This window comes from Rhineura floridana, chromosome 8 (genome assembly GCF_030035675.1).
Source record: "Rhineura floridana isolate rRhiFlo1 chromosome 8, rRhiFlo1.hap2, whole genome shotgun sequence".
Lineage (NCBI taxonomy): Eukaryota > Metazoa > Chordata > Lepidosauria > Squamata > Rhineuridae > Rhineura > Rhineura floridana.
Genome location: NC_084487.1, coordinates 86,010,256 through 86,023,266, shown reverse-complemented (window position 1 = coordinate 86,023,266; position 13,011 = coordinate 86,010,256). Strand labels below are relative to the sequence as shown.

Here is a 13,011-nt window from a genome sequence, read left to right as displayed (position 1 = left end):
CAGCTACAGCCCTGCCTCCTGCAATATGGGTATAATGATGATGGACTCCATCTGCATTGGTCTTAGCAGAGTAATTTTTAAAATGTTTACAAATTTTTGGGGGGAGTGAATCCCATTTTTTGGTATGAAATGAGACCTGACCTAGGCTGTAATCCAATACATGCCTACTCAGAAATTAGCTCCATTGGATTCAATGGGACTTACTCCCAGGTAAGTGTATTGGATTGCAGCCCTTGAAAGATCATGAATTCCTGTCTTTACTGCTACTTTTAATAACAAGTTCCAGTCTAATAAAATTGCCTTCAACCACCCTGTTGTCTGGCTCCTTAAAACACCTGGGAAGGACACTGCAGGAAGTACTGGAACTCCTAATTTAACACTATTTGAGCATAGCCTGTTCTTTTTCCAAGGAAGAATCTCTTTTGAGGATACTGGAAATTGTCCTTCCATGACCATCTCAAGTCCAACGTAAATGTGCATATTACTGTAGTCTAAAATGTGGTATGCACGTGTGTGTAAGCACAAGGAGGAAGATGATTCACAGCAAAAATCCTGTACATGTCTATTCAAAAGTGCTATAAAACTAAATGGGCGTTACCTCTAGGTAAGTGGGTTTAAGATTGCAACCTCAATCAGTTGTTCACCTAAACAGAACCACTGGTCTACAGGTATTCAGCAAAAGATGAGCCAATTCTGCATGCAGATGTGGCCTTTCCGTATCTAGTTTGGATGCAAATTCCCTAATCATCTACACATGCAGTAGCTTCTTTGCGCAAGTACTGCTTCCCTATTCATTACTTCTTAAAGTAACCAAGCTGACTAAAAAAAAAAAAAAAGTATAAAAGTAAGTAGGATATATGTGTAATTTCAGTTTGAGGGTAAAAATGTGAATAGGATGGGAGATTAAGATCAGCTGGCACTGTACTCTTGGAGATATTCAAGATTATATTACTAAAAAACAATAGATTATTGACTATATCCAAGAAGAAACCTCTGAATGATAGTAATCTACCTTTCACCCTATCAAAGTTACTTACAATGCATTCCCTTTCTATCCACGTGTATTCTAGCCATAGTGACACAAATGGGACTTAATCCCAAGTAACAGGGCCGTTTTGTACTTGTCTGAGAGGTTAGTCCTGTTGAGGTCTGTGGGTCTTCCAGGTACGCGTGCCTAGAATTGCTGTGGAAGTGAATATTGTAACATTATGTGTGCTTTAAATATTATTTAAACTTTACATAACAATTCAGAACCAGCTGAGATCTGAAAAGCCAGCTGGGGCTGCGGGAATTGCCCTTTGCTATCTCATCCAATAGCCTTCGTGCTATAACAGCAGGTACACATTTTCCAGTAGATAAATGCTTCTCTGAAACTTTCTGCCTAATTTGAAGCGGCTAAAGCCATGTACGGGGCTGCTTGACGCGTAACAGACCCTATTCCATGCCTCCTGCCGGAAGATAGAAGAGAAGCACGAGCACCGTTTAACGCTCAGGGTCTCAGAAGCAACTCGATTGGCTGTCATAGTCTAGGCCTCTATTGGTGACTATCGAGCTCACGGAAGACTGGTGTAGGTAGGCGGGTGGGAGGACATGCGCACTCTGCTCAGCCACCAACAATTCTCATCCTGAGAATGGGAGGGAGTTCGCGCTCTCTTTTCCCTGTCAAATGAGACGAGGGGGAGAGCGCGCGCGTGCGCGGGCGCGCGCCTGCGCCTACTTTTCTTCTCCGCCCTCTTTGGTGTGGCGTCAGCGCCGAAAAGCGGTGAGTTGAAGCGCCGCAGTCGCGAGCGGTTTGCTTGGTGCCCATTGGAGGGAAATGGAAGGCATTGGAGTTGCTGGAGCTCTACGGGGGCCGGCAGGGCTCAGCCGCAGGGTCTTGGAAGGGGACTTCTTCCTGTGTGTTCCGGGAACGGGCAGAGAACAAACTGGGGGTACTCTGTGAGGGGTTCGTCCAGTTTGGTCTTGTGGCGAAATGCAGCCGTCTGAGTCATGCGTATTATGCTGGTAGTGCAGCTTTAGCATATACTGCTGGAGCTCCACCCCAGGGTCGGTTAAAGGCTATGTGGAACCCTTTGCAACTACCTTTTTCAGGGAGAGTCTCCTTGCTAGCCCAGCCATCCCCATCAAGAGAGAGTGGGAGGAGGTGATGGATCACACGGGTATAGAATACCGTGGAGTATTAAGAGAAAGAAAATGTGAAGCGTTCTCTTTCTGTCTGGGCTGCACAATGAGGAGAAGTGGTGCTAGTCCTCACCACCAGAGGCAGGGAGGTGCGGTGGTGTGCAAGCAGAAATAACTCGAGCAAGGAACGGCCATGTGATCTCACTTAGGTTACCGAGTGATGGGGATTGCCCTCAACCAAAAAGAGAGGGCGAGCAGGTGGTGGCGTCTGCTCTTGTTATTTGGGTGGCCCACCCTGTCCTCCCGGCTGCACTGCCCAGAAACGGATTGTGAGGCTCACAAGGAAGGTTGGGCATAGATTGGATTGCAAAGAGCAGGTGTTTCTAGTTGTGTGCCTGCACTCTTTAGTTCTGGACGACTCTCCTAGTTTTTCCAAGTGAGGCTTCTCAGAGTGAGCAAGGAAGCAGAACCTGTGGCTGTTCTTTAAAGAGCATTTTCCACCTCTCGTTTCTGCATGTAATCCTTTCTGGTTCATTTGGGAAGAGTGTGTTTGCTGGGTCCAATCTCTTTCTTGTCATCTCTCTCCCACCCCTACACAAGTGAGAGGAGAAGGTTTCTGCACACTTGTGTATAGGCGCTCTTCCTCTAGATGCCACAATGGTGAAGGCCTGCATTGCCCAGACAGATCAGTGAAGGTAGTAGCTTGTGCTCTGAGTCCATTAGGCCCAAATTTTCTCTCCTCTTCTGTCCAGAGCAACTGAGGGAGAAAAGTCAGGAAAGCAATGGCTGCTTCATGGAGCAACCACTACCTTCTCTGGTTGATAAGTTCTCTCTGGGCAGCCCTGTTGTCTCTAGTTGTCCCTGTCATGTTGCTGGGAGAGAGACACAGAGAGAAAGGTGACCAGACAGGTACAAGAACAGCTACTGCTTTCTCTTGGCTCAGTTGTGCTACTGTTGTCTCACTCAGACTGTGAGGGCAGAATTGGAGGCAGTAGCAGTTCATCCTTGCAATTGCAACTTTGCCACTTTTGTAGCTGTGCAAGCAACAGGTTTCCTGTGCCACCAGCTTTCTGAGTGGGAGAAGCTGTTGTTGCTGTCTGGCATAGAATGTGTGGGGATCCTAATGGAGCTGAAACCTTCCAGGGGCTGCTGCACCTCAGTAGCAGCAGTTGATGTATGTGGTTTTCCCTGAGGCACTGCAGCCATGGTAGCTATCTGAGGGTAGCTCCCTGATTTGTTCCTAATCATAAGGCAGTGCAAATGACATGCATTAGAAACTATTTAATGAACCCGGTAGGTTCATATATTTTTCTTCATGAAATGTCATCTTGTTACGCACCTAATAAACTAGGTACTAAACAAGCAATGAAGAATTTCCAGTCTCAGATTCATATCTGTAGCAGTGATCATATTTGATTGCTGAAGGTAAAATGCCTACACAATCATGATTGTCAAACTGCACTTCTGGGAATAAGTCCAACTGAACACAGTGTGAATTGTTTCTGAGTAGCATTGTCTACAAATCAATTTAAGAAACTCACACCTGTCACAGAGGAAGGCACTAATCTAGTCAGGTTTAGCAGGAGAGAATTGCTTAATTGGTGGACCTCAACCAGATATTCTGTCTATATATACTACATAGTGGAAAACACCCAAGTCATACAATGTTTCATATTTTATTTGCAAGTCCCAAATTCTTTTGTGAGATTTGTATTCCAAATGCTTATGTATTTTGAAAGACTGGCAGTTTATTTGAGGTATTTTGAAATAGTCACTTAAATTTTGGAGTAGATATATAAATAAAACACCTAGTCATTTAATTTGGAGGCTAAGAAAACTTGCTCTTTAATTACTGAAGTATATTTGTTAGGACCTGGAAAGAGAAATCTTGCTTCAGGCTATCATAAATACTAAATTTAATCCCATAACAATCAGTTTGTGTTACAATGTGTGTTTCTAGTGTGATGAGAAGGATGGATGGGATGTATTTACATACTGGCTTGATTTTAAGGTAAACACTTATATATAATAACTTCAAAAACAAAACAACAGAGAACTCCACAGGCTTAAGAGCAACAGAATTTGTTTTTAAAAACCCAGTTCCCCCCCAAGATGAGCAATTCCAAAGAAAGAAAAAATAAAACATTTTATTAATCTCTTTGAAACAAGGTCATTGTCAAAGATTACCCCCCTTGTCAGTACCCCAAGGGGGGGTTATTTGCTTCTGAGAACAGTCCCAATTCCTTTGAGTCGCTGCTTCCCAGGTAAAATCTCCCTCTTTCAGGATCAGGCTTATGGTAGAAACTACCACCTCCCCTTTTCTTACCTTCTTACTCTGAGGAAGGGGACCTCTGAGTGCTAACTGAGATCCTAGAGCAGATCTATTGTTACACCCTCTGCTCTAGGGCATTAATCCACTTTATCAACAGTAGTCAGTAGTGTCCAGGGATCAAGGACTGGATTTTAGAGTCGTTAATCCCAAGCAATACACACCATTAAGAAAAGGGTAATTTAAGAGAAAAGAAAGGTACATAGAGTACCATTTGTTTCTTTAAAAGCTAATTGCCCTAAGGTGGGCTACAAGATATACTTAGGCATAACAATAGTGAGTGATTCAACAACAACAAATAACAAACCTCTGCCTAACTTCCCTAAGTCACTTACTTCCGTAACTCTTGGTTCCCAAAAGGCATAATCATGCAGTTGGAATTAGGACACGGGAGCAGGAACAAGATTGGGAACAACTAACTGAAGGATCACCATTTTTATGGAGTTTTGCTGGCAACAGGGAGGGGGACAATTAGCCATCCTTGGTGCCCCTTCTGAGAGCACCTCCTTTGAAGATAAGGGGGGTTAGACAGTCGTCCCCCCAGGGGTCCTGATCTGCAATGGCCACTATTTCTGACTTAGATCTCAGGAAGCAGATAAGAGATAACAGATAAAGCTCGGTTGCATCTTCCTGACATTTGTAAATTGCCTGTCTGGCACTAAGCCTTGGACTTCCCCAATGGAATGTCCCAGGAATCCCCAAAGCTCCCAGAATCCCCTCTGGTTGAACCATTTTAGCTTGACCAAAGTTAGCTATTCTTGACAGTCATAGTAAGTATTAAGTCAGTGAGAATCTGCCGTCTACTTTCCTAAGCAAAGAACATTAATAACCTGTTCTAAACAAAGAACCAGGAAGAAGTGACAGAACACTGTAACAATGCACATGGAGCAATAGGACTTTTCACTCCAGTCCACAGCAATAAAACAAGTCAGTACCTAGGGGTGGAGCAACAGCAATCTCTGAAAACTATGAAACCAGCCAGTTGTGTTCTGTATTAACATGGGCAAAGTTCCCCTTGTTTACTGTTTGGTCATTGTCTTCATTCTCTTGTCTTGGAATTACTCAACAAGATGCACTCCAAAATAATGCCAGCTCCCTTCATGCTGCATTCAAGCTGAGCTACCTCTTCAAAATTATATGTAAATTATAATATGTAGTTTAATATTTAGAGAGCTGATGTAGAGTAGTGTAGATTGTGAGCAGCATACCAGTGGGTCTCTGGTTCAAATTTCAGTCTTGTCTTTAACTTGACTGGATGATCTTCAGCAAACCAAAACCATTCAGCCTCAGGACTTCCCCTTCCCACTGTCTGTAATAAGGGAACAATACAAACCTTTCTTATAGAATGGTTGGGGGGGGGAAGCCCAAATTACAAGAGTATGAGAAAATGGTGACTACCTTGGACATAATTTATGCCAAGGATTCTGTATTTTAAAACTCGCCACCGGTCATGAAAATGAAAAAGAGCATGGGAACAGGTGCAGAGTGCAGTCCCCACCCCATGGAAGAACTGTAGTCTGTCCTTTCCCTGTACATTTGGAACTACACAGTGCATGCTTGACTTACCTTTATTACATTCTTTTTTCTTTTCCTTGAAAATGCTCAACAAAATGCTCAAATACGATGCTTTCTAATACCTTTGGTTGGGGTTTCCAAAGTTATAGGAAAAGGGGGAGGGGGCAAACACCTCTAAAACCAAAAACAAGGAGATGAACCTCAGAAACTGCTGAAGATAATGGTCTGTTTTATTCATACTTGCATAGCTGAAAGGACACACACACACAGAGTTTGAAGTAGGAGAGACTAGGCCCTTCTTGGTCACCTGAACAATTTGATTTATTTGTGTTTGTCCCTCAAATGACTAATACTGTTCCTTGTTGAGAAGATCAGGAAGGGACTATTTCCTCTCAAGGAAGGGTTACACTCAGAAGAAGGTATACATTGGAGTACAGTAGGGCCCCACTCAAATGGCGGGTTACATTCCAGACTGTATTGTGCAGAACGAACCTCCTGATAAGATGGTATTGAAAGGTTATTAAGTATAACTGACAAGAATAATTTTCTAGATTAGATTCTCTGTAGAAACAATAGTAACACAGGAATGAAGCAAAGTAAGAAGAATACCAACAAACATACAAAAATGTCATTCTCCATCTTTGGAGATGGCAGGTATTGCCACCACTCACCATATGCTCAGAGGCACATGTTACGAAATTCTTGGAAGCTACACAGCAAGTGGATTGGGCTGTGAAAGACCAACCCAAATTGTGTTTGCATTTTGACAAATTTGTAGGGCAGTCCAATATCTCAGAAAGGAGGTCAGGTCTCCTGCTCCTCTGGTGCATTCACTATAGCTGCCCAATTTCCCTGCTTTTTAAAGTTTGATAGAAATATCTGTTGGCAGGTACGTTCTTAAACCGCAAGGATTTTGTGTGTGAGTGAATTTCTCTGCTTTTTAATCTGGGAGGTAAGAAATGGGATCCTGTGCAAGCATGCTGAGAATGGATCGATCATTTGCATGCTTATTGAGTTCAGTGGGATTTACTCCCTGCAATCATGCTAAGGGTAGATGAAACTGGCCACAGGGGATGGAGAGGGGGGGAGGAGGAGGGAGGGGAGGGGGGAGGGGAGCAGGTGGGGGAGGGGAGGAGAAGGACAGGTTTGATCATTGGCATGTTTATTGAGTTCAGTGGGATTTATTCCTGTGCAGTCATGCTTAGGATATGTAAATCTGACCGGGGGGGGAGGGAGGGATGGCTGGAGTGGGCAGGGAAGAAGGAAGAGGGGAGGGGAGCAGGAAGGGAAAGGAGAGGGGAAGGAGGGGAAAGCCAGGTTTGATCATTTGCATGCTTATTGAGTTCAATGGGATTTACTCCTAATCATGGTTAGGATAGGTAAAACTGACCATGGGGGCGGAACAGGGGGAGGGGAGAGGAGAGGGAAGGAGAAAGGGAGGGGAGAGGGGAGGGGAAGGGGGAAATAGGGGATTGGAGGGGGAGGGGCAAAGGAAGGGGCAGGGGAGGGCAGGTTTGATAATTTGCATGCTTATTGAGTTCAGTGGTATTTACTCTCGTGCAATCATGCTTAAGATAGGTAAAACTGACCATGGAGAGGGGGTAGAAGGGGATTGGAGTGGGCAAGAGGGAAGGGATAGCAGGGAGGAGAAGGGATGGTGGGTTTGATCAGTTGCATACTTTTTGAGTTCAATGGGATTTATTTCTGTGCAATCATGTTTGAAAATGGAAATAGGCTGCCTTCAAGTCGATCTGGACTTATGATGACCCTATGAATAGAATTTTCATGGTAAACTGTATTCAGAGGTGGTTTTACCATTGCCTTCCTCTGAGGCTGAGAGGCAGTGACTGGCCCAAGGTCACCCAGTGAGCTTCATGGCTGTGTGGGGATTCAAATCCTGGTCTCCCAGGTCGTAGTCCAACACTGACCTGGGGGAGGGGCAGGGAGGGTAGGAGGAGGGGGAGGAGAGGAGATTGGGTGGGTGGGCCCTGGGCAGAGGGGAAACCCCCTTTCTTTCCAAAAGGGAAACATTGTGAACAGTATCATTGCTTTTCTGTGTTTCCCACCTTTTTATTCTGCAGCAGGCACGTGTAGCCTCCCACCCAAATTTAAACCAAAGCTGTCCCTGGCCATATCCACACCAGGCCTTTATTTCACTTTGGACAGTCATGGTTTCTCTCAAAGAATCCTGGGAAGTGTATTATTACTGTTATTATTATTATTAAATTTTATTTATACCCTGCCTTTTGGCCAAAGGCCCTCAAGGCGGCTTACAAGAAAAATAAACACAGGTATAAAAATACAATAATATACAATATAAACAATACAATATACAAAATTAAATTAAATAGAAACAACATGATTAATTGTAGAAAAACCTATCCCCCCAACACACTTTTATTGTGTACCTTAGTCATTTTCTCCAAAACTAGGCATAGGCAAAAGGCTCTTTAACCCACGTCTTCCCAGAAAGAACAGCAAATAGCTTTGACAGAATTTTCCACTTATGCACTCAACTTTACTCACTCACATGCACTCAACTTTACTCACTCCCATGCACACATCAAGGCTAGAGGGAATGAGCAAATGAGGCATACACGGGGAAAAGCCTGCTTCTACTTGCCATTCATGTTGGGAAAGAAGGGGATCAAAGACCTTTTTTGACAATGTCATAACTTATACATGATTCACCCTATGAGCAAAACCAATTATGATTGTCCTTTAAAGGTAAAGGTGTCCCCGCACTTATAGTGCGAGTCGTTTCCGACTCCTAGGGTGACGTCTTTTGACGTTTACTAGGCAGACCATATATATGGGGTGGGATTGCCAGTTCCTTCCCCGGCCTTTCTTTATTCCCCAGCATATGCCGGGTACTCATTTTACCGACCATGGATGAATGGAAGGCTGAGTGGACCTCGACCCCTTTTACTGGAGATTCGACTTCCTCTGTCCGTTGGAATCAAACTCCGGCCGTGAGCAGAGCTTCGGCTGCGTTACTGCTGCTTACCACTCTGCACCACGGAGGGTCTTGATTGTCCTTTAGTTCTTACTTAATTCCAACTTCTGGCTTCTGCCAACATCGGTTACTGGCTACTAGTGGCAAACACTATGTCTGCATTCACAGCATACATCCACTCCAACACTATTCCACTCTAAACAATCATGGCTTCCCCCTAACAGTCCTGGGATGGGTAGCCAGTGAAGGGTGCTGAGAGTTGCTAGGAGACCCCCATTCTCCTCACAGAGCTACAATTGTCAGAGTGGTTTAATAGTTAGTCCCTCTTTCCAGAAAACTCTTGAGAATTGTAGCCCCCCAAGGAGAACAGGGGTCTCCCAGTGCGTCTCAGCAACTTTCATCAACCAACCCCTTCCAGGATCCTCTGGGAGAAGGCAGTGTAGTTAGTGAAGGGTGCTGAGAGTTGCTAGGAGATGCCCTGTTTCCCTCACAGAGCTTCAGTCAGAGTGGCTGACTGTTAAACCACTCTGGCCACTTGAGCTGTCTCAGGGGAATGGGACTCTCTCTCAGCAGCCTTCACAAACTACACTTTCCAGGATTCCCTGAGGAAAGCCATGACTGTCTCACGTGAAATCAAAGCCTGGTGTGGGTGTGGCCCTCTGATTAGGCAAGCCAAGCAGCTTTGAGTCTGGCTTTTAGAACACTGACAGTTGGTTCTTACTGAGCATGCCCAACATTATCATTCAGTTCAATGCAAAATTTATTAAATTTATTAAAAATCAGCGAGGAATTTTTTTAACTTTTAAAGTGCAGAAGATGAAGGTCAGAGTATGAGGCAAGGTCAGTAACAGGAATACAGGTCCTCTGTGAACATGGCTGATTTTTAATTAATTTCAACAAATTGTGAGAACTCTGACAGAAAAAAGTCCAAAAGGCTTCTGGGTTTTTTTCTCTCTCTCTTTAGACTTTGAACTCTCAGTTCTTTCTGACTGTTTTGTTTATCGCCATGAAAATTGAGAGGTTTGTTAAGCAAGCGTTTCTGAGTTCAGGACTATAAGTTTTGTAAGGTTTTGTTTTGAAGTGAGCTTATGGGAAGCATCAGAATGGCATGGGGGTATCTTCAATCTAACATTGCGGAATGTGAAAAATCCATGCTGGCTATAGTATACAGCCACTCTTGTGGCTGTATAATACTGAGTTCCTCTTCCAAATGTAACATTAAATGCCATGCTTAGAGACTGTCATTGCCACAATTTCAGCAGCTAAGTATATTTTGTATTTACCATTGTGCTGGTTAAAGAATGTGGGTTTACTTAGATTCTTCAGCACCTGCTTAGGTCTCTGAAATAATTATAATTCTAGTGACTTGGTATTTAGATTTGAAACTGTTCTGGCAAAATAAAAATAAAAATCTGTTTTATAGTGGAAAAAGTAAGTTTTGTTAGAGATATCCTGCATTTATTTATTTATTACATTTATGTACTGCCCCATAGCTGAAGCTCTCTGGGCAGTTTACAGCAATTAAAAACATGAAAAACAAATATACAAATTTTAAAACACAAAAAACAATTTAAAAACACAATTTAATTTAAAAAAAAAACAATTTAAAAACACATGCTAAAATGCATTGCTTGTGCTATATTGTAACCAGCAACTTTCTTCTCTCTTTTTTTTAATTCTTCAGGAAGATTTATGTCACAGCAACCTTAACACTTTCCCACCCACCATTGTGCAAAATCCCTATGCTAGGAAGAAGCAACTTTATTCTTTTTATCCAGTCTTTAGGAAAAAGAAACTTGCCTGGATGTGTCATAATAAATACCAGAGGAGCAAGAGTTATCTGTGGTTCATTGGGAAAACTTGAGGAAAGAGAAGTCCCTAGTAGAATATATCTTCGGGAATTCATTAACAGATTGTTATCCTGATCTTAAATAGGTTAATTAGAAGCCAATTCAGTAGTTTTTATTTATAAGAATGTGTACTTAGTTTCACAGCTTGATCTATCCTTTGTTGTATCAGTCTATTATAAAATGTAATTACGTAAATGATAGTTGCTGTTGCAGATATTGGCTTTGAGGTATCTTGTTTCAGGTTTCTTGTATTTTTCACTTATAGCAGTACCAACTGGGCACACAGTTACTGTATGCAAGGATACTGTATGGCTTTGGTGTTGAAAATATTAGGCTACACTTTGTGATATAGTCCAACTTCCTGATATGTTTTGGGACAATACTACAATATCTTCCCTGCTTTGATCATACGAATCTTAGGGGTCTAACCATTAATGTTTGGTCCTGGGCTGTACGTTTGTTTTGATCGTGATATTTATGTTGTGTTTATGTGTTTTTTTTAAAAAGCAAAACTTAACGTGTCTAACAAACGTACTCAGTGCAGTTGAATGTTAGTAGGAAAAACTGAATTCAGCAGACTTCATAAGGAATAGTTGAGCCTGAATTCTTATAAAACTTATAGCTGAGATGGACTTCATGCTGTAAATTTCCTCCCCAGAAATATGTAATTAAACTGCAGAGTAATACTTCTTAAAACATCATGAACTCAATTTCACAGAATTTGGAGGTCAGTAACTCTCAGTACTTTTGGACTTCAGAGTCTTAAGCAAAGGTTTTGGAGGGAAAAATTATCAAGAGATTTGGAAACAGTAAACTATAATATAATCTTACTAAAGATGAGTTGCAGAATTAATTTATTGCTGTTTTTTGATAGAGCTGTTCTTTACAGAAGTTCACTACATTATAGTAGGAATTAATATGTGCCATATCAGTGCAGCACCAAAGGATTCCTCAAATAGGTTTTCACTGTCCACATTTAATTCAAGTTCTAATAATGCACCAAAGAATCAAGCGACAATGCTTGGAGGTTGTGCTGAGAACACCGTGGGGTCATTTTGTACACTTCAAAGCACTGCAGCACAGATTGAAGCAGATGTGCCTTGAAAAAAAGAGACAGTAATAAAATATCTACTTTGAAACATAGGAAAAACTAGTTTTCCTCATGTTGCTACAAAAACCCAACTACAAAAATTAAACTGAATGGCAGAACTGTCCATCTACTACAAATCTGTAGTGACTTGAGTCATTGGACGTCACTTTGTAATGCTGATAGAGTTGAAATAACAAGACCAAAAGGGGAGGGGGGAACCCATAAGTGTGAAGTCTTTTTTCCCAAAGAACCCTATATAGGCCAAGACCCAGTGGTGGAGGTAAGTAATTGTAGACCTTGGACTTAATCATCTTACATTGGGGTGGGGGATGGTGCTTTAGACAGCCAAGTACATTCTTTCAGTTGTGAAGCAAAACTTGATATTTTTTCCACCCCCCATTGCCATTCCATGCTTAACAAAGCTGATGGTATGTCCGAGCAACAGTCTGCCAACCATTTATTATTATTATTAATATTATTATTATTATTAAATAGTCATCTTCTGATTATTTGCAATTTCTTATTTTAAGCTCACTTAAATCAGCATCATCACGACGACAAGAATAAAACAAGAGTTTAATTGGATGCTAAACATATATAGCTTACATGGCCACACTAAACTATGGTTTGGATTAGTGTTATGCACGAACCATGCCAATAGTTTAATGAACTGTGCACTGGATTGTGGCCATTGAACCTTAATTTGGAGACATGCCTTTTAATATTTACTTAAGCATATGGATTTTAAAAAAAGATTATTCTTAGGAATAATGCCTTCATTTAATTGTCATTTAGGTCTAACATTCATTATATTTGCCTCTGTTTATTAAAGAACTTTGCATGCACACCCTAATACTGAAACATTTCCCATTTAGAGGGTTAAAAAAATCTGTTCAGTCATTAAACACAATTTAATAATAAGTTGTGTTAATACACAAAAACGGCCTTGGTAGAATCCTATGACCAGCCCCCCCCCCAGTACATAATTTCATGAAAAGTACATTTTATGCCATGTTAGTGAAATTCTTCCTGCTTGGAGGCTTCCTGAAGCAGAATTGATGTGACAAATCTGGATGCTCTTAATTTTCACCAGGAAAGATTTCCTTGACATGATGACTCAGAAGAGCATGTTTCTTCTGACAAGTTTAGA

General features: G+C 41.9%; 1 protein-coding gene across 35 annotated transcripts in view; it reads left to right on the top strand.

Moving 5' to 3' along the window:
* Nucleotides 1-353: 353 nt before the first annotated feature.
* Nucleotides 354-13,011, top strand: part of IMMP2L (inner mitochondrial membrane peptidase subunit 2) — a 797,369-nt gene continuing 784,711 nt past the window's right edge. For 27 of the 35 annotated variants that reach the window (XM_061639982.1, XM_061639969.1, XM_061639967.1 and 24 more), the window contains exon 1: nt 1,579-1,762. In XM_061639982.1, the coding sequence (XP_061495966.1) occupies nt 1,667-1,762 (96 nt within the window). In that variant the 5' untranslated portion in view covers nt 1,579-1,666. The other 8 variants (XM_061639974.1, XM_061639977.1, XM_061639972.1 and 5 more) reach the window with 8 other exon arrangements.